Below are 24105 nucleotides of genomic sequence, written 5' to 3' on the forward strand. Positions count from 1 at the left end.
ACAGTTTTTGCTTGGCCAATTTTTGTCAGCTCTTTTCTTTCTTTTCAATTGGCAACTTGGGTCTGTCTACTGACTGAGCTCAGAGAAACCACTCTGACACAGCACAGAGTAACCACAGAAAAAGAAAAAATGGTGAGAAACAGTGCTACTGAGAGACACTCAGTGATCTTGCGAGGTGTGTAAGTGCTTCATGGAGTTTGCTGGCTTGCTAAGCCTACCAAGTGTGAAGAGAAACAGCTGTGCTACTCTGGGTTTTAAGTTGGGAAGGTATATTACAGGGGTTGTGCTATGGCCCAGGAGCTCACTGGCTTAGGAACGTCATGTGCAATGTAGTTCTGTCCCTATTGTCTCCTCTGTTTCTGGGGGTTTCAACAACAGCAGCGTTGGAGGGGTGGTAGTGGTGTACTGAGGCCTACAATTTCCAAGCCCAATAGTTCATGGTGGTAAAGTTCCTCAGCAATTTATTGTTTTAATTTGCACACTGACCTAACACAACTTTTTGGTGCGAGGATACCTGCAATTCAATCACAAATCTGGGTAAAGGACAAAGCAAGTCACCTGTCAGAGCGCTTGGAAAAGCTGCTGGTGAGGACATGCGTGATGGGAGCTGCACTGTGGGTAGTATTATGTTAGCAAACCAGAGATGGACTCTGACCTGAGGAGTATGTATCTTTCTTCTTCTGGACTTTTGACCCTGCATTTTTATAGTACTGGTACCCAGTGCCTTTTATTTAGAACTGCTCATGTTGTGAAGGAGCTGGCGTTGTGAAGAAGAAACTGGTAACTGTAGTAGTATGAACACGTAGGTGATGCAGCCATTTTGTCTAAGCTCTGAAATGCTCCTCTCTGCCTCCTTTCTGTTGTTTCCCAGAATAAGGTTGTGGTTTATGTCCAGACTTTGGACATGTAATGCCATTATTAATTGTTCTGATCTGGCTCTGTTTATACTTTGGCTCCATTTATACTCTGCCATTAAAACCAGCTTTGGGCTGGTAAACATAAATACCACTGATTCCTGGAGATTCAGCAAGTCTCATCAATTTCTTTGCTTTCAGTTCATGGTTGCTCTTTATTTCTTGGCAGCAGACTTGTTAATTTCCATACTCCCAAATTCTTCCAAAATGCCTGTGTCCTCTTTGAACCCAATTTTGGGTCAAAATAGTCTGAGATAATTAGGATAAAGGGCTATATTGAGTATGAGGCTGCGTAGCAAGCTCTGTATGTACTGCATTGTACTCAGGGAGGAAGTGTCCAAACATGTTTGTTGTCCATGCTTTCACAAAAGAAGAGTTTGATGGAAGGTGAGGATGGTCAAAATTCTACACATGAAAACAAATTTTTTTCTTTTAAAGACTCAAAAAAATGTAGTATTGGTTGTGTTAGCTGAGTCAAGAATTCTAAAACAATTCAAAATGAGTCAGCCCACTAATCTTAATTAAAAAATGATGGAAAGATACAAAATAATCCCCTCAATAACCTCTGTAGCCGGTTATCTAATTATCCTGCAGTAAAAATAACATAGCCAAGATTTTGAAGCTGGTGGCCCATTTCCCCTTCAGAAAAAGGCACTCTGATTCTGGTGTCAAACACCTCCTCATCCTTCCACGTGTGTTTTGTCACAGGTGCTCCAGCAGCTGCCTTGAGCATGGGTTCAGCACTCTACCAACGGGCCTGCGTGGACGTGCCCTTGCAGAGGCATTGCTACGTTTCAGAAAAATGCTGTCATTACTCACAGTCACTTCTGTTCCTGCTGACCTGGTTCTCCCTGCTGTATCACACACTATAATTCTTCAGGAGGGTCTTGGCTCTTGTTATGGCATTCCTTGTGTGTTCATGTACTTTCTAGGCATTTTAACATCCCCCAAAGCTCATTTGCCTATTTAGAGTATCAGAAACAGCTGTTGAGTCTTCTTCAGTTCTTCAGCGTGCCTAAAAAGGGAGCTGTAGAAACAGTAAGCTCTTTATTAAGAGTTATTCAAGAAGACATTAATAGATCCTTAGGATTTCATATAGGTCTTACTGCAGCCAGTCTCAGTCCTTTATGCTAAGATGTGCCTGCACATATTTCCAGTAAACAGAATAGCAGCTAAGCTATTATAAACAGTAGTCTGCAAATAGTATGGGGAGAAAAAGTAATGAATCTCTTTAAGCTTCACTTCGTTAACATCTTGGAAACCTCTCTATCATGTATAAAATTCTTCTGTCTTAAAACTTTGTTCCCCTCACACTGTGCTTATTAAACCCCCCAAATGACATGCACAAAAAGAAAGTGGGCAGGTGTTAGTTTAGTTAAAGGTGAAATAATCACAGGTGGTTTCCCAGAGACCATGCTAACACACTGCTTTCTAGTGGTGTGAACCCATGAAGTCCAGCTCTTACAGAATACTGCCAGAACATAAACCAACCCTCGCCTGCTTGGGGAGAGAACTGGAGTGTTGCTTCCACCGGAGAGACCCAGCTGCTCTTCAACAGCACAGGCTGCTGCATGCAACTGGCGGAGGGAGAGGCAGTGCAGAGTGCCAGCTCCTGTGGAGTCCACAGGAGTGACCTCTGCTCTTGTGACATTTGGCACTCACTCGTGTTGTCCTCATTAAGCTCCAACTACATCTTCGCAACCTTTCACATCCCCAGCTCAGTCGGGTAGGGGTGAGCGCTGTCACCCTTCACACATGGTGTGGGGCAGGATGCAAGCACTCACTCCTATAAAGGTTGATGTGAAAGGCTGATGTGTGCTGGGAGATTTTGCAGAGGGAAGTGATCTTGTCCAGTGGTTACAGACAGGCCCTGGGAATAGGAACCAGTACCTTACTGCCTCCCCTTTTCTGTGTCTCACTTTATCACTGATTATCACTTTGTTTAATGCAGTTTAAAAAAAAAAAATCTGAGAAAATGCTTTCACCTGCTACGCAGGTAGTTGAAAGAAATAACAACATGACTGTTTCTCTGCTACATATCAAGAGATACTGCGATTCTATCAGCTTGATTTTTATTTAAAAAGAAAGATGAGTGGGGTATATAGTCCTAGAGTAGTGTTTACTTTCAGTACCAGCTCCGCACAGGTACTGCCATGCTGCATGGTGTGCCTGTATGAGTTACTGTGTGGTGACAGAAGACTCTCATGAGGCTGCTCTATGGTTTCTGAAGTACCATGTGAGCAATCCGTTTTCTCCAAAATTGCAATCAAAACACCAATGCCTGTTGCTAGCTCCAGGGAAACTAACTGGTTACAGAGATTAAGGGACAGCATCTACTACTTGCAACAGGTCTCCCTAATTTATGCCACAAATGAGGCAGCCTTTCTTTTAAAGACTGCAAAGGGAGGAAAAACCCTCCCTCACCCCAAACCTATTTGTGAAGCTATCTAAAGCAATGCCACATAGTGTTTCCTGCCATAGAAAATTAGCAATTTTTTTTACTTAAAAAAAAAAGGTTGCTATGAAGTAGTGTAGCATTACCACAGGTAGGTTAATTTTTACTGTAGGAGACACAGACTTGTTACAACGTGTTCCTCAGTCCAGAACATTCTACTTGGTGATCTTTGGTTACCGCAGTGCTGCGAGGAAATGAGTGTTGGTCTAATGCTTTCTTTTTTTGTTCATTTTCCATGTCTGCCTTAGAATGCTACAGTGAAAGTGAACATGATGATCCAGAAATAACAGACACACCACCTCCCCCCTACACAGTCCAACCACCACCTCCTCCTTCGGTAAGTTTTACAGTAATTAGCTTGTTTCTAGTTGCTAGCCAGTTGGAACAAAACTTTCTTGAGGTGGTGGACCTTTGAGGAATAACCTAAAACAGTGGCTGGAAGCGTTCACCCTGTGTGCCTGTGAAATGAGGATGCACTGACTGCTCCTGCCCCATCAGAGAGGGTGCAGTTATTGCAGCCTGCACTGCTGGGAGCCTTGCACCGCAAAGAACAGCTCCCTCAGATGGAGGTATATTTATCTTGCTGGAGAAAGGAAGGTGTCAGTCTACCTTGTACACATGCTGTGTCATTTCTTTACATAACCTAGTTTTTCATGCTATACTTTTTATTTTTTTAAAATAATTCCCAAACCTTCTTTCCTTTTGTGACCCTGGTAGCACCATCCAACGGATTTGTATTTATTTATTTGAGTGAGCTGTTCTTTAGACTGCTGAATTTGAAGCTGCTTTTGTAGCAGTGAAGAGAAGTGAAGGGAAAGAGGCTTCTTCTTACAATGATAAAACCTGTTCTTTTCCTCTACCTCTGAAAAATAGACTATGAAAAAAGAAAATAATAATCCTCCCAAAATCTATAATATTCTTCTCTCTTGCTGTAGAGTATTTGTCCAGAATATTCCTTCCTGCCTCACTTCATTTCATAAATTAGAATAAGCACTATGCACCCTTATGTATCTAATCGAAGTGACTCGCCTAATTATTAGCTGCTCATCGCCCTATTAACCTTGTTTCTATATTGTTGCTTTTCCCAGTGATCTCATCTCCCCTTACATGGGCTTTAAGATATGAGGCTTACTTAACTCTATGTTTAGAAATGAATAATCTGGTATGGGGTGGTAATGCAGGTGAAATAAAGAATCCTGAGTTCAAGCCTTCCCCTTCTGCAGCTGAAAGTTAACACCGAGGGTTAGGCAGTAATATACTTAGCACTAAATCATCTCATCGCATCTCAAAGAAGGGAAGCATCTTCTGCCTCATTGGTGTGGTTCCTGTATGGCATGCTGAAATGACATCCAGTAGCTGGGGTGGCCACAGAGGCAGCAAAGCAAGAATAATTTTGAAAAATATAGATGAGCTGGAGAAGATTGTGTGGTCACAAGCAAAAATAAAAGGAGATGTCATGCGCAGGGTTGTCTGTCTGCACGTCTTTAATTAGCTCGCATAAAGCTGGGAGTGTATGTCACACTGTCACCCACTTGCCCCCTTCTGTTTCAGTCAGATAAGTCCGTCTTCACTTCCTCTCCTGAAACAGTTGTGTAACATTAATCACTGTGAAACAATCCACCTGGCACTCAGGGGGTGTGTGGTGTTCACTGCTGTGTAAAACGTGATTTTTTTATTGCCTGTATTAACTGGAAGTTAAATGTGGCTGAGTGGCTATAAATATCAGAGAAAATAGAACCTTAGCAATATGTCTCCACGAGTTATTCTGGACTGAGGTCTGATAATGAAGCGTCTTGAATTTTATACCTCAGTGGCTTGCCTTTAAGAGGCTGTAGATGTCTTTTCCGTCTGCTCACCTCTGAATGAATGCCTGCATTTTTCCAGATGATGACATTTAAACAGGTGCTGTTTTTTAATTTTCTGGTTTTCTGGCTTCCTGCTGCTTGTCAGTCTGTTGCTGCAGAGGCAATCTCCGGTTGTCTTCTTTCCATGTGCTCTTCTTGCGTGCTGACCTCCATGTTTCAGCAGGGGATGTGTGCAAGGCAGGCAATGGTGCATATGCTGAGAGGTCCTGCTTAGACTTCCCCTAAAAGGTTCTTCCCTCCTGCCTCTACCTGTCTCAGCTGATTTCCCTTCTCCTTACCCTCATCTTAAAATCCCTACCCTTATGGACAAAGGTTAGCATCTCCTGAACAAAGTTGTCCCCTTTTCACCCCAGGAGTGGCTACTGAAATAAGCTCCAGCTGCGTGTGTCTGCCCTACGCTCAGCTTGCTCGTGTGGTGGATAGGGAGCAGTAAGGTACCAAGGGAGCTGTGCTTGACTGAAGTCAGTTGTCTTTTATATACCCAATTTAATGCCCCTTCCCCTTCTGGACAAGTACTGGAGCAAGAAAACCACTGGAAGTATTGGGAAAGCACAGCTTTCACTGGGAAGTCGGATCTAGGAGTGGAGGTCTTGGCTGTCTCAGGGAAGGCTGGTTAAGCATTGCTTGCTGCCTGTTCATTCACTGTGGAGTTTTTGAATCAAGCTATGAGGTCCTAAACATATGATGAATTTGGGTCGATACTCTGTGGGTACACAACTTGTGGAAGGCCTGACTGAACCTTTTCAGATTGCTACTGGAAGAGACACTCATCCTGGAAACCCAGCCCAGCATCAAGAATGCCAAAGCATCATCTGGGGTTCATTTCTGTTGTTTTTTTTTTTTTTTTAACCTTTTTTTTAAAGTTGCACTTCTTCCTCCTGAGTACCAATGGGATTCTGCAAAATAGGAATTTGGAGCTATGGACATTTTGGAAAATCAAACCAATGCTGTCTTAAGCAGAAAGGTCTCCAAACTTCTTGAGATCAACTCCAGACTGAAAACTATTAGTCTGCAATCTAATAGCCACCCAGGTGCAAGCTCTGTTATGTGTTAAAGCAGCTAATATTTTGCTGTACTTCTGGCACAAAGTCTTCACTTGCTGTTCTGTTCTCTGCTAACCCAAACCACTTTGAAACCTGAAAAAGAGAAAAGTAGTGATCATGAACTTTCTGTGTTTATGCATGCTTTTGGGTACTGTGGAAGAAAAAAGCCAGTGAAGAACAAGTAAATTTTAACATCTGTAGGACAGAAGTTAAACTGACCATCTGCATTAATTTCTCCACATGTGAATGGATTTACAGTTCAAAAACCAGCAGTTATATTGAGACAATAGATTACAGCAGTCCCAAAAGTGCAGTTGAGGTGTTCCATGGTGATAATTTTTCTCTAGGAAATGCCTAGAGACTCATTGATCTCCAGTGGAATTCTTATGATCTGCTGGCTCAAGCATCTACTTTTTAAAATGTCCCCAAATGGAGATTTATTATTATATGGATGATTGCAAAACTTCCAAAGGAACCACTTGAGTAAGTTAGGTAAACATTTGTTATGCCAAAGGAAAAAAAAAAAACAAAACCACAATATGTATTTAGAGAAGGAGAAACACATTCTGGCAGTCATCTTTTTTCTCACCCACTTTTTTTATTTCACACACAATGAGAATGAAATAAAAAATATATTCCACTCAGTGAGGTACAATTTTCATTTCAGTGACACTTTCTTTTGCATGGACAAGTGCCAGAAAAATAGAGTTGAGACCTAACATCTTCCTTTCCTGTCTTTGAACAATTGGAATTAGACCCTCCACACTATGTGAGCAAAAGCTTTTACTGTGCGGTTGTTCTGCTTGGCTGTACAAAAGCTTCAACAATTTCTCTTTGCAATAGGAGCTCTTAGATGAAATGCTTCAGGTCATTTGTGTTCCCAAGGGTGTTTTTATCACTCATACATGTAGCTTATGACAGCATCTCCTTGTCCTTTGCTTTAGGGTGCATTTGTGAAGGTTTACTTTTTAAAACAAAAATGCACCTGAAATACAATGTTGTACTTCTTGTAATAGGAATATAAATTAAGTCTGGCCCCGCAGTGTTTGGGGCCGTCTCAGAGGAATGGCTTTGAAAATTTACAAAAGTGAAGGAAGCGCTACAAACAAATGGTGACCCACAATCTGATATTGGTCCTCTTCATTTTCTGAATGGATTAGTAGCTACATGATACAGCTAGATCAGAAGCACAGGAAGGCAAATCTACTTTGCTTTTTGTAATGTAAAAAGGAAGTAGTATACACTACAGCAATACTGAATTGCAGAACTTTATACGTCATAATCCAAAAAATTGTCACTCTTGGTTTGGTTTGTATGAATGCATCTTATTTCTAGTTTACCAGGTTATTAATAAGTGTTCCAGGCTAGTCCCTTTATTATGTTTTCAGCTTGTCTGGGTTTCCCTAGCAACACCTCAGTAATTTTCAGTACTTCCAGTTTAGTTATCATCTGTTTTAATCCTTACACAGATCTATTCTACATATGTATTGAGAACATAAACTTGCCAGAATTATGGTCCATCAAGTCTGGTATCCTGATTCTGGTGTTGGCCAGTAGCAGATATGCAGAACGAGTAAATTTCTGCAGTAGCAGATACAAGAAATCTGGCTTTCATATCGTGATGATCTCATCATCACTTCTGATAGTTTCTGCTAAGAGTTTCACTGTAAGGCTTTGTCTCCCCTTGTCTTCCATTACTTTGTTTATTACTGTCAATTAATCTTCTTCTGGGTATTTGTATGTATATTTGTGTGTTTATGTATGTATTACTTGCATGGATGGCTCTCTCAGCTCATCTTTTCAGTGGTGTTTGGTGGCTAAGAAGCAGACTAGTGCTAGTTCTTGTGTGAGTTGCTTCTGGTGACCAGATAATTGTACAACTCCATCACTGTAAATGCCTACTGTAGACAAAGACCTAACCATCTACTTGCTTGTCTGGGAAGCTAAATACTTTTCAAAACTTGGTTCTTTCTCTCAGCCTTTCTTTAATTGTATTTTTGCATCTATCATACCCACATTCATTCAACTCCTAGCTTCTAATGATGACGGTCAGATGTCTCTGAGACCTCTCTGGTTGTGTGCGCTCTTGTTGAAGCTGGGTGACAAGAAGAGCATGGAGGGCCCTGGGATGTCTTAATGATTTCTGATGTGTTTCTCGTGATGTTTGGGTCCCTTTCCAGATTCATGTGCTGAAGGATGAATCTTAGCAGGTGAATGAGCAGCACAAATCTACCATTTCCCTTTTCCTGCCCTCTGCTCCAAGGCTGTCTGTTTTTTCTTTCCACCATTAACTTGCCATAATATTATCTGTCAGCCTTCTTGTCTTGGTGAATGATTAGTCCCTTGAATGGACCAGGTAAAATGGCTTTATGTGCTGAGAAGGCCAAGCTATTTCAGTGCTTGGGCCCATTTCTGTCTATCTGTTATGGCATTGGTGGATTTATTGAATGCTTCAAGACACTTTCATGTTCAATGTCTGATTCAGAGTTTCTCTTCTCCACTCTTGATTAGACCAATAAAGTGAAGACCAAGTAAAGAGCGAACATGAGTGTGAGACCTAGCATGGAAGGCTACATTCAACACAATATTTTTCCTTCGTCTTTCGTTTCTAGGCATTGTCAGGTTTTTATCTCTTTTACCTCTGGCTTACTTTCTGAAGCTACAGCTCTGTAGGAGATTGGCTGCCATACCTCAGGCTTGTTTGGATGGCTAGTTAATCAGATTGCATGAATTTGTGATCAGTTAGCTTTTCAGCTGCATATTTATAATGTGTACATTATTATTTCTAGGAACAGGAATAACTTGGAAATAATTTTGCTTTTTTTCTCTCCCCCCTGTTTGTTTCTGGAAAGCAGGATCAGCAGAAGTCTTCTTTCACCTCAACTCAGTCAAGTGAAGCATCTTGTTCTCTCTCCTCTCCTGAAAGCACTTTCACCTCCCAAGAGTCATCTTCCTCCTTGACGTCCAAAGTGGTTTATTCTGAGAGGCAGTCCTGGCTTGACCTAGTTAATAGCTCTGCCACAGAAGAGGGTGATCAGCCTTTAACTTTCTGCGTACAGATTCACTCTGATGAGCCGCCAGAAGTAGACTGTGGGGAAGTGGCAGAAAGCCAGGAGATCCAGCTTTCCAAACCCAGTGGTGGATCCCAAAACTCTTTTTTAGGTCTGGATACACACTGTCTAGCTGTGCCAGATGCAACAGGACAGAGATCACTAGCCAAAGGTGAGCTAACGAGAGAGGAGATTTTTGTCTGCAGATTTTTGTCTGTGGGAGTTCAGGGGTTTTCCTCAACTTCCTTTCCCCTTCCTTCCTTTCTGTCCTTCACTGAAGAGTTTTCCAGCGAGACACAGTTTATAACAAATATTTGGTTTATTGCACATTAAATGTATAACCTAGTATCTAATTGGTAAGTACCTTTACAGCTTTTGTAAAATTTTACCTATATGTTAAGATCATAATGTCTATATAAAAATCTAACACAGACATATTTTAATTAGCTTTCTTTATTTCAATACAGCTGTATTTTATTAGTTAGAATTGAATCAAAATTTTCAGAAAGTGTGTCACATAACTGACACCTTGAGCAAAATGGCATACGTAGGAAGTGGTGAACATGAGGTTAGGTCAATCCAATTTTAAAAATAAAAGCAATTGCGTTTACTTCCAATATGTATTCCCTCTATGCTTCATTGTAACCAAGGGAAAACAGCTGTGGTCCTGAATCAGAAAGTCCATTAAGACTGGATTTTGTTTAAGCAAATGGGTATCTGCAAAGGCACCCTCCTACCAAAATGTACTGTTAAATTAAAAAGGTGGCACAGTTCCAGATTTTGGTCACTGTAACTGTCATAAGTCTCCTACCATAGTGAGGCAATGTGTCTTGCCTTTTGAGCAAAGCTTCTTCTTCCTGCATTAAAAGCAGTTGAAGCATAAGAGGCATTTCTTGCATACAATATGCTGAAATGAGAAGATACTCAGCATGCTGCCTAGAGAGGTAATACGTGATGTCCTTGGGCATTGCCTCTACCCATGATTCGAAATCCTTGTAAAGATTTGAAGCATTCAGCTTCATTATCCATCTTCTAGGCTGCTCTGCTAGAGACTTCTGTAGCAATGAAGGTTAGTAAGAATTTAAACCAAGAATGAGCACATGTATTATTTCAATGTGGTGGAAAGAGTGGATATTTTGAGAGAGTTCCTGTGGAATTTAATTCCCATAAGGCTGGGGCTGGCAGAAATGGGGTACCTTATTAAAATGTCACAAAGATGTAGTAAATGCATTGCCTTTTGTAGTTTGACCTTCTAGGTTAAATTTGACCAAGTAATGCCTTTGGGAAACATTATTAGGTACATTCAGGTGGACTGTTAGAACGTAGGCCATATACAGCATGGTGTCTTACAGATCCCTTGGAGCAAGATTCAGTGATTGCTCTTCAGAAATCTATACTTTTGCTTAGAATATGTTATTCTGGTATTGTCAGCAGTTGTGCAATAACACATAAGTTAACGCTTTCCATCATAATGTTAAGGGTGACGAGTACTTTTATGGATGGTCATAGAATTAACACAACACATTCATAATCATTTAAAGGACAGTTTGATACACTTAGTAATACTCACCAATAAAAATTGGATTAAAATGTAAATCAAAGCACATTTTTATATATTCCTTCTATTTCCAAGGTGGTTTAATTTTCCAAAAAATATTCCTGGGTAAATAATGAATTCTTCCATTGCTCACTGCTTAGCTGATGGCCCACCCTGATCACAGAACACTTCCATTCTAACCACACTGGTGATCACTGATGGAATTCCAGAAATAGATCCTTTCAATAAGACAGTCACTATGGAAACTGTATAACCTCACTAGTTACTGTCTACATCATAACTTATTGTTGAGCAAGTAAGACATACATCATACCTGCATTTTTCTTTCCTTTATCAGTCTGCTTAGTATTGGGATGGGATGGAGAGTATTGGAGTGTGGGGTTGTCCTCCCCGCCCTTGCAATGAACACTGAAAAAAAAAAAGAAATAATTTGCAAGGAGATTAGTTAAGCTACTTCAATTTGAGAATGAGGTGGAAAAAGATATTATTGTAAAATAACAATTCAGTTCCAAATGAAAGTTATCAATTCTGGTTCTGTGGCTTATCCCCCCAAAATTTCCTCCTCCAGCTACTTGAAAAGGATGTGCACAAATACTGTGAGATTAATTCACATTCAAATGTGAGATGAATGGGCAAAAGCTAGCTGCAAACGCTCATGATTTACAATAACCGGTAAGAACACCTTTGTTATCTGATGCGAAACAAGAATGAAAACCTCAGTGCAGTTCACATTATTTGCTTTACAACCTTTCTGAACAGTGCATTTCTGACACCTCGTCATGTTTCAGAGTAATGAGACTGCGTCCAGGAGGAGACAGGTCCATCTTGCATTGGCATCTCTCCTGAAAGCGTAGGTCCCCTGTGCGTAAAGCCAGCCCTGCTGTTATCAGAATGGCTATGTGGTCTTTGAACCCACTCCCCACAGAGCCTTCATGTGTGTCCACGCTCTTTCATTCTCCTTGTGAGGACTGAGGAAACCTGTCACATGCTCTCCTTTGTGGCCACATTCTGCTTAGTAAAACTGCATGGGGAATTTTTGGTTGTAGCTGATAGAAGCCTAGAGCTGAGGTGAAAGTTTTAAAGAACTGAAGAGCACTTTTGTTGGCAAAAGGCAGAAACAGAGGCCAATGTACGAAAAGCTGGTATCTAGAAGGAAGAGAGAGTAGCTGTGGCTTTGTGGGAAGAGCTTATCATGAAAATACGTAGTAAGGAAACCTCAGCAATGAGTTAAACAATGAAAGAAAAGTTTCTCAGATATAAATGGATGAATCGTTGTAAAAGGAACTACAGATTCAACTAAATGATCATGGATTTTTTTTTTTTCAATCAAAATTTAATGAAATCTGCTAAGCAACTCTAAGTGTCTGGTGCAAGGAGCTGTACCATATGGCATTTTTAATGACCTTTCCAACCACCTTTAGAGGTGTTATGACCGTTCTCAGCACCAGGGAGATGTTAATACCAGAGGGTAATACAAAGGTACAAAAAAGGAGAGTTTAACAGTTTTCTCTTTTGAAAGGAAATCACCATTAGTTTTCCATTTACTTGGCATGACTATTTAATGCTTCCATGTTGCAACTTGTTTCATGCACAATGACAGAGGATTCAAAGCTGCCTGTGACACAAAGAAACTGAAAGGTAAACAAGAAACGGCTGAGAGTACAAACAACTATCTGACTACGTGCTCCATATCCAGAAGCTGGCCTTGTCCTGTCTGGGGTGGCTAGACACACTCTGCAGCCAAACTCCATCCTTTGTATTTCTTCTGGCAACTGCTGGAACAAAATTATCTGACTATGACCCACCACCGTCATCAAAAACTATGGTAACAAAAGGAAGCTGCAGAAACTGAGAGTTACTGTAAGAACACAGGAATGTGTGTTTTGTATTTATCTAGGGATCTTCTACTGTAGCAATAACATCCTTCTTCCTTGCATTTTCTGGGTTTTATGATCATATGAAGTTAATGCGTCTTGGCAAGGAATTCTTATGGTACCACTTCTGGTTTGTTTGTTTTACCTTAGCTCACAGTAACTGGTAGAAGATCTGGTGTGTGCTGATATTTTGAAAAACCTGGAAAGCTTTTCACACACCACTTGAATTCTATCTGGGTTCATTTTGTGGGAAGGAGTTGGTTAAATAGGAGCTGGATGCAGTCAATTCTTTCTTTTCTCAGAACTGACATCCTCTTCCCCTCTGGAGTCTGTCTGTGCCAGTAATAGCCAGAACAGATCCTCTGGTGTGCTCTGGCCCCTCTGTTCCTTCTGCAAAAGTTACAGAAAATGGGTAGATTGTGACTGAGACTAGTCAAGAAGTATGCCTATGGTGAGAACAACTGCATAGGAAAACAACCGTGTTTGAATGATTATTTTGCTACTCATCGAAAAGGCTTTAGAAATCACTGTGAAAGCTATGGTGTTACAGTTTTCTGACCTCTCTGAAAAAGACATACTTATTTGTGTTGTTTCTAGTTCAGTCACAGTTTGTTAAAGTGGCATCCCTCACCGCTGAGTCCGCTATACTGTTATAGTCAAGAGCATCTAACTGTTGGTGGTAACATATTTTTCCTGTTATTTTCTCCCACTGTCTCCTACCTTTACTTCTGCATTTGCCAGTGAGGAGTTTGCCTAAGCTATGCCCTCCTAATTCAAATATTTCCCGTCATTTCTGTTCTGTGGAAAATGTGATTCCTCAAGGTGTCATCATATTCCTATTGAAAAGTCTACTTACCAGTATGGAGAATGGATGGGTGTGCGTAGGTAGGTAGGTAAGGGCAGAAGTGGTTTGTGATTTTTTTCCTCTCCTCTCCCCAGCCAGGGTCTCTATGTTGTCGCACTGGCATCAGAGATTTTGGCAGAATCAGAAATAAGGTTGTTGGCACAGCCACAAGAAGCTCATAAGAGTAGCAAAGACAGGAGGAAGAAGCAGATTTTCTTCCTGGGATTAATACACAGTTGGAGAGCTCTGAGATCTCAGTTAGAGAATGGGAGAACAAGTATTTACATTTCAGCTTAGACATAGTAAAATATGTTCTGTCTGAGGTGGTTTTCAATGCAAAATGCTCTTTCTACCAAACATTGCCAATTTCTATATCTTTAGTCTGGGAAAAAATCAGCTTGATTTTTCACAGCTGCTTTTTGAAAAGTTCTGGATAATTTCACTTTTGAGGCTTAAAGAGCATTAAAGTTGAGATTTCAGGCAGGCTCCTGTATTGCTGCTGCAAGGTGGGGAGTCTCAATACCTTAATGTCTCCCACCTGTGGCAAGTTGGCCGACAGGATGGCGGAAGCTGAAAATTGAGAAGGTGAAGAGTTGGCGTGTTGAACCTCTGGCAGCTTGCTCTTGTCTATATCTCCTGTTAGTTAGAGGGAAATTCCAGATAAGTGGCATCAAGCCACAAAATTCTGTTTTAATTCTGAAACAGAATTTGTCAGAAGTTCTGACTTGCCTGAAATGCTACTTTATTTTCCTCACCCCAACCTAGAAGGCTTCTTTCTCTTGAATGTTAAAATATCTCAATGCAGGACTTCTCTTTTCCTCAGGTCAGCACTGGTTCTTTTCCACTTTTCCCACTGGAGTCTAACAACGTTAGAAGAGTTATACAATGCTAAGGAATTTTTGCAGAAGTGCTATGAAGCTTTAGCAACTGTGAGGCTTGTGAACGAAGGGCATGGTGCAGGAGCCCAGGAAGACTGATCCTTCCAGTAGCATCACTCAACAGAATTGGTTAGAGTTAATACTGCCAAGGGAAGGGAAAAGTGCACAATGCACATGTTCCCCTGTGTGCATGTGCACGCTCATAAATGCACACAGTATGTAATATCCTTCCACTGTTGCTGTTTGTTCCTTACCAGTAATCCTTCAGTAGGTCCTGAGAGAAAATTATTGTATTTTATCTTTAAAATACGATGAGATAAAAAAGTGATGTAGTAGCATTTCAGTTTCCTAGCTTGCATGCTGGAGGCAGAAAGTGCTTAGCTTGAAGAGTACTGGTGGAAGAGATAACTTGTGATACTATATTTTGAAGTGATTTTGAATGTGCCTGATGTTAGCTGTGTGACCCGGCTGGAAAGACTCACTTCAGAGGAGTGCTAGTGGGGCCCAACCTGTCCATGTCATTAAAAATTTTTACCAGCGGAATATATCCATCATTATAAACCTCCTGAGGTTAACAAAGCTTGGAGTAGGGGTGGTACATTTATCTCTGGGAGGCTGACATAGACAATCTGTTTGTTCTTACACCAGTGCTTTTAGCATAAATTTTTACTTTGTGATGCAAAGCAAATATTTTGTAACAGTTCAGTACTATGGTCTAGATAGCCCATGTTTCATTGGAGAAATCCAAGTCACTGAAGCCTAAATACAGAACTGGTGAATGCCTCTGCTTCTGTTAGACCCTTGCTCGTCTGCAGGTCAGCGCTCTGACTCCAGGTGCAAGGGAATTAAGCAATAGCAAGTTCTGGGGAAATGTGCTGTGAATATTTGAACCTGGACAAAAAGTCCAGTCCGTGCACAAGGCTTGAGCTGGGTTGCTTTATCTCTATTACCCAACCTCAGTGGATGTTTTGTGGGGAAAACAAGAAAGCAAACTATAGGTAGTATTTTCTTCATTTACTTTTGTGGCATGAAGAGGCTTGTGAAGTACTATAATGCACCATTGTTTGAGTATGTTTTCTTCCCACAGATCATTTTATTGGTCTTGTTAATTGATTGCTAGAAATAATGCCTTTCCTCTTCTTCCATTACGTCTCCCCCTTTCAGATTTACAGCATAAATCTAGTGTGTTCAGTGGCAGTTCCAAGCCTGCAAAATATGGACTTTTGCTTTCTGAGCTTGGCTCAGGGGAACTCAGGATACTGAAGGTAAAAATACAGATAGGTACCAGACAGCCTGGCCTCAAATTATAGAGGTTTATTGGCAGACATACTCTTTGTCAACGGCAATGCTATTTGCTTCTATACAAAAGCACAATATTAAGATAATGCTTTGTTATTTTTAACTGTTGTGGAAGAAGCTCACTGCTCATCAGTGTAAACAAAGATGGAGACAAAAGTACTATATGACTCATGCCTGGCCCTGCACCGCCTCTAGGTTCCACTCACCCTTGTTTTCCAACTGTTTCCTGAAATCCCATGTAGCCACTTACACTGTCACTCCCTTTACCCACCCAGTCTGAAGAATCCGGCACATTCCTTTCCCTCTGAAATTACCTGACCCTGATCAATCCTTTAGGGGGTGGAAGAATAAGAAATAGGAGAGGAGTTTAAGGCTGCAGTCTTGAAAGAATGCAGGAACTGAGTGCATGTTGCTGGTCAAGTGCGTAATAGGGGAGCTTTTTGCTGTGCTTTTCTGACTTTGGCTGCATCTTTTTCTGCACTGATGTTCTCCTTACCTTCACCCACAAGTGAACGGAAGATATCAGAATACTTAGCGTGAAAGAAGAGTGTTCAGTGAGGGTGTTTTCTCGTGCTTGCTGGTCTGCAAACTTTTTAGGACACCGAGGAGCATCATGAGTTAGCCTCAAAAAATATCTGGAGCAGGGATCTCATTTCCCCCATGGCTTGACTACTTTTTAAAGCTGCTGGACAGGATCAGTGCAATTTTTTTTCTTCTTATATAGTCTTTCTTGGGTATCTGATAAAGGTCAATTTATTTCTCAAAGTGATACTGTGCACAGTCCTGCTGTGTGATGTCTACAGTAGAGCTGAACCAGACCTGTGCAGGAGCTGGCTAATGAAACAAACAGCTGCTTCATCCCAAGAAAGTAGGCAGGAAGCTAGTTATAATTACGAGCCTCATGGCATGAGCCAACAGTTTTCAGGAAATACTACTGCCGTGTATTATGCCTTATGCTTGCATTTTTTTCTATTTCCTGCAGCTTGTTAAATATACAACAGCTCTCTGCTTCCTCCCCCAGCACTGTACCAATGTTGACAGCTATATTTAGTTCTTGTCAAGTTACAGCAGGCTTTTTATAATCACAAAGTAGTGAAAAAAAGGCCAGCAATACAGTGAGGGCAAATATTTGTAGCATATAATAAACCTTTTTTTGTAACCTAAATATTTAGAAAGAACAGGGGTGTAGGAGGATGCTGTACTTTTTAAAATGTGGAAAAGATAAGGAGCAGTCTCCTGGACAAGTCTCTTTGCTGTGGCAAGAGTGAGCAAAAGGATTTCTTCCTTTTATTCAGAAAACGGTTGCTGACTGAGGATGATTTAGAGAAGTCAATCGTTAACTTTTAATTAAAAGAAAAATTGCCCAGCCAATTCACCTGGCATGTGGGAAGACTGCAGTTGAGAAGGACCACCACCACCATACCCAGTGAAATAAAAATGAATGTTACCCCAGTGGATCTTGAGGGACTCATTAGCACTCTGAAAACACCAATAATGTTGAGATTTTCCTTTAGCAAACACTGAAGCAGAAAAGCTTGCAATGTGGACTGAGGGACAAGAAATGAGTTGTGCAGTCTGTTGCTGAAAGTGGCCTTCTGCCAAGGTGCCCCTCTATATGCCTGGTACATTTTTAGTTTCTGACTGTTCATTTTTAAGTCAGTTTATTCTGAAAAAATGTCTTTGCTTCAATTTTTATCTTATTGTATGCTATTTCATTCTCAGCTCTTCACTAGCTTTTTCTTTCATGTCCTCTCTGTCATGGAAGATGGTGTTGCTGCTTGGGAGCCATCAGAATAAGTAAGGTGGAGATGATCAAGGCTGTGTTATGAGGCGCCACAAGCAAATTCTGTGCTGCAATCTGTGAACAGCAGGAGTTAAACGTCAGGTGCCCCAAGGGTTTCTACTCTAATCTGTTTTCTAGGGACCTTCCTTTGGGGCCTCTGAAATGTTCCTATGTTTGATTTTGTTGCTCAGTTTTTTTAAACTCTAGTTTCAATAATTATCAAACATGGTGATGAATTGGTACACCAAATAGAATTTGACCTGTGAGTTGCCAGGTGGACACATAATTCACTGTGTGCAGCATATAGGGAAAAAGTCAATGGGTGTAGATGTTATCAAAGCTGTTTTCATTCAAAAGCAGCATTAATGACAGTTGTTTAAAGTCTGTGATATATTTGGAGCATTAAAATAACACTCTCTCAGTGGAAATACGTGCTTGTATCTGTTCAGATCATGACCCGATTCTTAAAAATATTTGAGTTTGGTAGAGTGCCTTGCTTATATGCATTATTACCCTATAAATTACCCTAAAAATTGCCCTTGGTTTTAACTCTTCTACTGTTACTTTTTGACTTGGCTAAGTGCCTTTCTGATGGCCGAACTTAACACCTCTGCTATCTGCTGGCATATTCATGTTCTCATACCCAATTTATTTTTTCCTTTGCAGATCAGGAAAACTGTGATGATGATGAGATGGAGCGACTTTACAAGTCATTAGAACAAGCAAGCCTGTCTCCCATTGGTGATCGTCGGCTGTCAACGAAGAAGGAGCTTAGGAAGTCATTTATCAAACGCAGCAAAAACCCCTCCATTAATGAGAAACTCCACAAAATTCGAATGCTGAACAGCACGTTAAAGGTGAGGTTGCAGAGCGAGCCAAGGAAAAGCCTGAGAGAAAGAAACAGTTTGGATGAAAAAAGAAGCAAGCCTAGACTTCAGCCAAACTCTAATTACATATTTACTTAAAGCCCCAGAGAATTTGGTTAAGTTTTTGAAATTGTTTTCTACTTCATTCTGGATACTGATCTGTGTTATGTTGTTAAATTTGAACTGGAAACAGAGGCAATAGTTCAGAAGGGACTCTTCTTGCAGAAGTTCCAGCCCATTTGGAAAATTTAATAAAGCAAGCACCTCTTAGTTAGCTGGAAAACTTGCAAGCTTGGCTGAATGCACTAAACAGGGGTCCCTTAAAAAAGGAAGAGCAGACAAAGTACGTTGATGATAAAGGACATGAAAATGACCCTGAGCCAAAAAAAGTTTTCCTTATGTGATTGTTGGAGAATGTACAGGATGTGCCAAAGCTATTGTAAAGGCCTCCTGTAACTAAAATATTTTTAATAACAAAAGCATCCTGCTTTTATGTTGGAAACATATCATGAACTGGACGGGTGGAGGGGTTCAGGGGACGTTCCATGAAAGGGCCAGTAAATCTGTCTGGAATATGGGGATTTATGAGGCTGTTTACTCGCCAGCATTAAGTGTCATGGGATTTCAAAGCCTGCTTCTGAATTGTACTGAGGGAAACAGAAAGCTTAACCGTAACATTTAAATTGTAAGGAGAAGAAAGAATAACGGCAAACCTGGGGCTTCTTTACGTTCCTTTTTGTATGCATTAGAAGCAGGAACTGAGTGTGTTCTTTCAAGTCTGTGTATTTGGCTTCAAGCATTGTATGCTGGAGAAATGCATGAAAAACTTCTCCTATTTGCACAATCATTGATTTGATTGTTAGTTGCAACAGGAAGCTTGGCTTTGGCACCCTGGCCTGTGTTAAACTTCCTGAATATACAGTTGAAAAAGTGACTAGGAATATAGATATTCTCCCTGTTGTAGGGCTTCCAGGCTCTGTATGAGACCTGGTGAAGTCTCTCCTCAGTATCAGTCTTCAGTGACATGGTACTGACTATAGCAGTGTTCATCTGCACCAGCAATAAAGTGAGCCCATTACATAACAGAAAGTTAGTTTAAAAAGTATGCCTATTTTATGCAACAGGAAACTAAATATAGAAACAAACTGCAAAGTTTTCCCCAATAGGAGCCTCCCTAATAAATCTAAGAACAAGTTAGTACAAAATGGAGTTGTATCTTGCAGGACAATCAAATTCATTAGAGCTGAATGGAAACCTAGGAGCCTACTGCCAGCCATGAGCAAGGACAACTTTGCATTGATTTAGTGTGGGAGTATTACATAAGTTGTGATTAGTAGTGTTTATAACCTTAGGCTTGTCTAACACTTGTATTTAATATGGAAAAAACATTTTTGGGGTGTTCGTGATGTATAAAATGTGTTGATTTTTTTTGCTTTCTTCAAACTAAGAAATTGGAGTATTGACAAGACAAATATAGCATAGACATTTTCTCACAGACACAGAGTTCTATACACAGCAGTGTTTAAGTTAGCCTGTCTGAAAGGCAAATGCCATATCCTTTACATCAGTGAGATAATGTGCTTTTAAAGTAAATTTTCTTAACATATAATATGAGACGTGAGATAATTGGAAATGATCTATTGGAAATCTAAAAATCAGAAAAGTTTTTAATCTGATCCATATTAACTCTGCTTCAATTAAAACCCTATTAGTTTGGGACAAGTGATTTATGCAAGGTTCAGTGCAATTTTAATTTTGGACTTTTGACTCCACATTTTAAACAACAGATTAATGTTGCTGCCACAATATATCATTAACAAAACATGCTTTGGATAGTTTGGAAGAGAGGGAAGCTGTGTGTAAATGCATCACGGGCTCAGTGAATGTGGGAAATAGATTTAGCACTGCAGAAAAATTCCATGGCATACCTTTTTACCACCAATTTTGTCCACTGGAAATACTCTTCTCTCCCTTCTACCTCCCCATCTCCTCTTCTTTTAGACTAACTGCACATATCTCTGCATCGATGCCACAAGCCCTTTTACAAGGGGTGGCACTAAGTCTTGAGGGTAGATCCTGTGTAAACCAAGAGTTGAATAAGCTTTTGCATTTCAAAAGTGGCTCAGGCATCACAGGGATTAGTATAGTAGATAGTTCATTAAAGGAGTAGTGGGATATGGATGTGTGAGCATACTACTGCTGCTATCAAAAAATGTTGTGAATGCGTGGGAGCATTTTCAAGGTGTTTTCAAGCCTAGCACGGGGTGTCCTCAGGCGTGATGAAACCGGTGGCAGTAGAAGACAGTGAGAACTCTTCCATTGCTTTCACACACAGACTGAGGGGATGGATCTAGGCAAAAGCACTAAAGGTTTGTTAGTGCAGCATGGTGCCCCTGTTAACTGTAGCTGCTAACTGGGGCTTCTCTATCCTGTGATCCACTGCATGAATAGGCAATTAGGGATGAAAAAGCAAAGTGGTTTGTTGTGTCAGAAAATGTGAGGACATCAGTAAATATAAATACCTGAAAGGAGGATGTAAAGAAGACAGAGCCAGGCTCTTTTCAGTAGTGCCCAGTGGCAGGACCAGAGGCAGTGGGCACCAACTGAAACACAGGAGGTTCCCTCTGAACATCAAGAAACACTCTTCTGCTGTGAGGATGACTGAGCGCTGGCACAGGTTGGTCAGAGTCTGTGGATTCTCTCTCCAAGGCAGCCTGTTGTAGGTGTCCTTGCTTGAGGAAGGGGGTTGGACCAGATGACTTCTGAAGTCCCTTCCAACTTCAACCATTCTGTGATTCTGTGACACAAAGGGTCTCAGTCTCCCTATATCACTGACTGTTCATGTCTTATGATTGAACCAGGGTGCCTGCAATATACTGTCTGAGCTGCTCTTTTCTAAAAGTAGAGACTAGATTTGTTAGTAGGAGCTGGTGGTAAATACATTAGCAGCCACACATGCTCTAGCCACCCATAAACTCTACAGCCAGTGCACAGATTATGTCCAAAATTACTTTCTGTTTAGCTCCCAGAGAAGAGAAATTTATAATGTGGCCAGGGAATAAGTATTTTTTGAGAAAGTTGGAATTGGTGTGAACTACAGAAATAAATGCTGTTGTGTCTGGTTTCATGCAAGTACTAACTTGTTGTGAGACAGCATATCAATGTCTAATTTTCACATGAATACTCTCTCATGACGTTTTGCTAAGAATCCTATAAAATAAAAAATCTACATGAAATCATAGTCTTGCCTTCAACTGGGACAAATTTCTCCTGTGGGCTTAACTTCGATGATCTACATTCTGAAAATGGGAACAAGTTGCCAGAAGGATGGATAATTGGCCTTCTCCTTGTGCGAGGGTTCTCTAATGTTCCCAGTGTTTTTGTTATGGACAATGAGCTTGGCAGTTTCTGTTGGAAATAACCACTTGTTCTCTTCCTAGTGTAAGGAACATGACCTGGCTACAATTAACCAGTTGCTAGAGGACCCAAAGTTGACGGCGATGAAGTACAGAGAGTGGAGGAACACAAACATCATGCTGGTCCAAGATATCTATCAGCAGCAGGAGGCCCAGGATGTGTCCATAGAGAACAGCGAGGAGCAAGAGATGACTCCACAACCTATTGCTGAAAGTGCTATCTGAGGCCATGGTTCGATGGTTCACAGCAAGATTTTTCCCCATGGGTCTTCACGTACAGGCGCTTTAAACCGCTGCATTTTGTGGTTTGTTTTTTGCAAGTGTTCTTTGGAAGGAAGACAACCCCTTCTCCAAAGCTTTATTTCCTCTTGCAAAACTTATTTCGTGTCAAAAGGGCGAATCCCCCAAATTAAAAATGCATGCTCGAGCCTGGGCTGCATACCTAAGAAGGCTATTCTATGAAGCAGCAAAGAAATGTTTTTCTATCTCAGGAGAAGTAAATGAAATATTTCCGACTCCTGGAAGTCACAGTGCTGTATAGTATGAACTGTATAAATGTGAGGTCCTTGGGATTGTTTTAACCATGTAACTTACTGTTAAAGGAAGCTGCAACAATGCCAACAGGATGTAGTCTACTGTCTACCTTTTTACCCTTTAAGGTGACCTGATGTATGCGTTTTCAGTTCTACATTCATTCACTTTCACTGCTCTACCTGTTTAAACTGAAACAAATAGAATAGCAATTATGCGTGAGTTTATATTACAAACAGTTGTCAGGCACCCAGTTTGTGCTCTACCTGATATTTTATGAGTTTCAAATTTATTTATGGACCAGATCAAGGTACTGTCTTTCTACATGAAGAAGAGAAAGTTCTCTAAGTGTTTGCTAACATGTAATCTACTCTTCAGTGAGGCAGCTAATGCTTCAACAAGTTTCAAGTTTTCTTATGGACTTGGCAGAATTCCTTGGAAGATTATTTTCTTCTTTCTTAATTTTGACAATTGTGAATATGTAAGGTACAAGTTAATCCCAGATTCCTACCTAAGAAGGTGATCAGGTTCACAAGGCAGAAGCTAAATAATTAAATTCCTGATGTGGACCTGAAGGTGTAAAACATAGCTGCAAATATTTTTGTAAATATATGTCATTTTATGGCTTATATGAATGTGACTATGTACTGTATATATGTTTTATTTATATATTTATATATGCTGAATTTCCTAATGTAGATAGGCACACATGGACCAGACCCACCCAGATGAGTGCTTATAGGTTGACTTGAAACGCCTCTTTGTTTTTTGTTCCATTATGAATCACAGTAATGGCTCTACAACTGAGACTACCCTGGGACATCTGCTGTAACTTTTTCTTCTGTCTTTCTAGCTTTGAGTTTTTGATGAAGAAAATCTGTACAGCTTAGGACAGGAAAATAATTTTTCTAGAAAGCTTCAGGATTTCCCTTTGGTCAAACAAAAATAAGTATGTTAAGAGGTTTTGCTGCAGGATCATAACTTTTTGGCTTCATTGTCCTCAGTACAAGGTTTGGGTTTCTTACCTTCCCATCTTTTGCATGTGCACAAATATGAGGAACTTTGCAGAGTGCTGAATTTTGAAAAGCAAGAATTAGCTCACTGTTCTTCAAGTAATGCCACTACAGGAACTGTGGCAATCTGTACTTCTGTTGGCTATTTCTTAAAGATATTCTTTGTCATTATTTTTCAGCACAGTTTGTCTTTTAAAGCAAAATACACTATATAGATGCAGCCACATTCACCTGTCTTTATACATTATAAGTTTTATCATAGCTTGAATGAGAAAACAAAATTTAATAGTGTTAGTGGGAATATGTGAAATCTTTTCCACCTGTGTAGTGATAGGTCTGACTGTTGATACTGCATTTTTAACACTCAGCAGCTTTTCTTTTAAAATAGAGACATGAAATGATGTCACAATGCATCAAAAATGGCAGTTAAGGCTGTGCTGAGCATGAGAACTGAGGAGCAGATAGTAAGCTACAAGAAAGGGGAAACAGAAGGGAGAATGTAGGCTTCTTTGATATGGACTTTAATGGGAGAGGCTCAGGGGAAATGGGGCCTGATAGAATGCAGAGGCAGGGCTATACTTGGGATAGCATCACTGCCTCAGGTGTAAGAGGGCTTAGGAGTGTGAGGATAAGGGCTGATATTGGGTCAGAACTTAATAACTGGAGCTAGTCTGCTGGTGGGGAACAAATGTTAGCTGAGACCTGCAAGTGGGTGA

General features: G+C 40.5%; 1 protein-coding gene across 2 annotated transcripts in view; it reads left to right on the plus strand.

Moving 5' to 3' along the window:
• IPCEF1 (interaction protein for cytohesin exchange factors 1) overlaps positions 1 to 23123 on the plus strand; it is a 37049-nt gene extending 13926 nt beyond the window's left edge. The window contains exons 6-9 of one of the 2 annotated variants that reach the window (XM_075087898.1): positions 3618 to 3706; positions 9130 to 9499; positions 18230 to 18420; positions 21870 to 23123. In XM_075087898.1, coding sequence (XP_074943999.1) covers positions 3618 to 3706; positions 9130 to 9499; positions 18230 to 18420; positions 21870 to 22070 — 851 coding nt within the window. In that variant the 3' untranslated portion in view covers positions 22071 to 23123. The remainder of the gene's footprint in view (positions 1 to 3617; positions 3707 to 9129; positions 9500 to 18229; positions 18421 to 21869) is intronic. The other variant, XM_075087899.1, reaches the window with a different exon arrangement.
• Positions 23124 to 24105: the final 982 nt, after the last annotated feature.

This window comes from Phalacrocorax aristotelis, chromosome 3, assembly GCF_949628215.1.
Source record: "Phalacrocorax aristotelis chromosome 3, bGulAri2.1, whole genome shotgun sequence".
Taxonomy (NCBI): domain Eukaryota; kingdom Metazoa; phylum Chordata; class Aves; order Suliformes; family Phalacrocoracidae; genus Phalacrocorax; species Phalacrocorax aristotelis.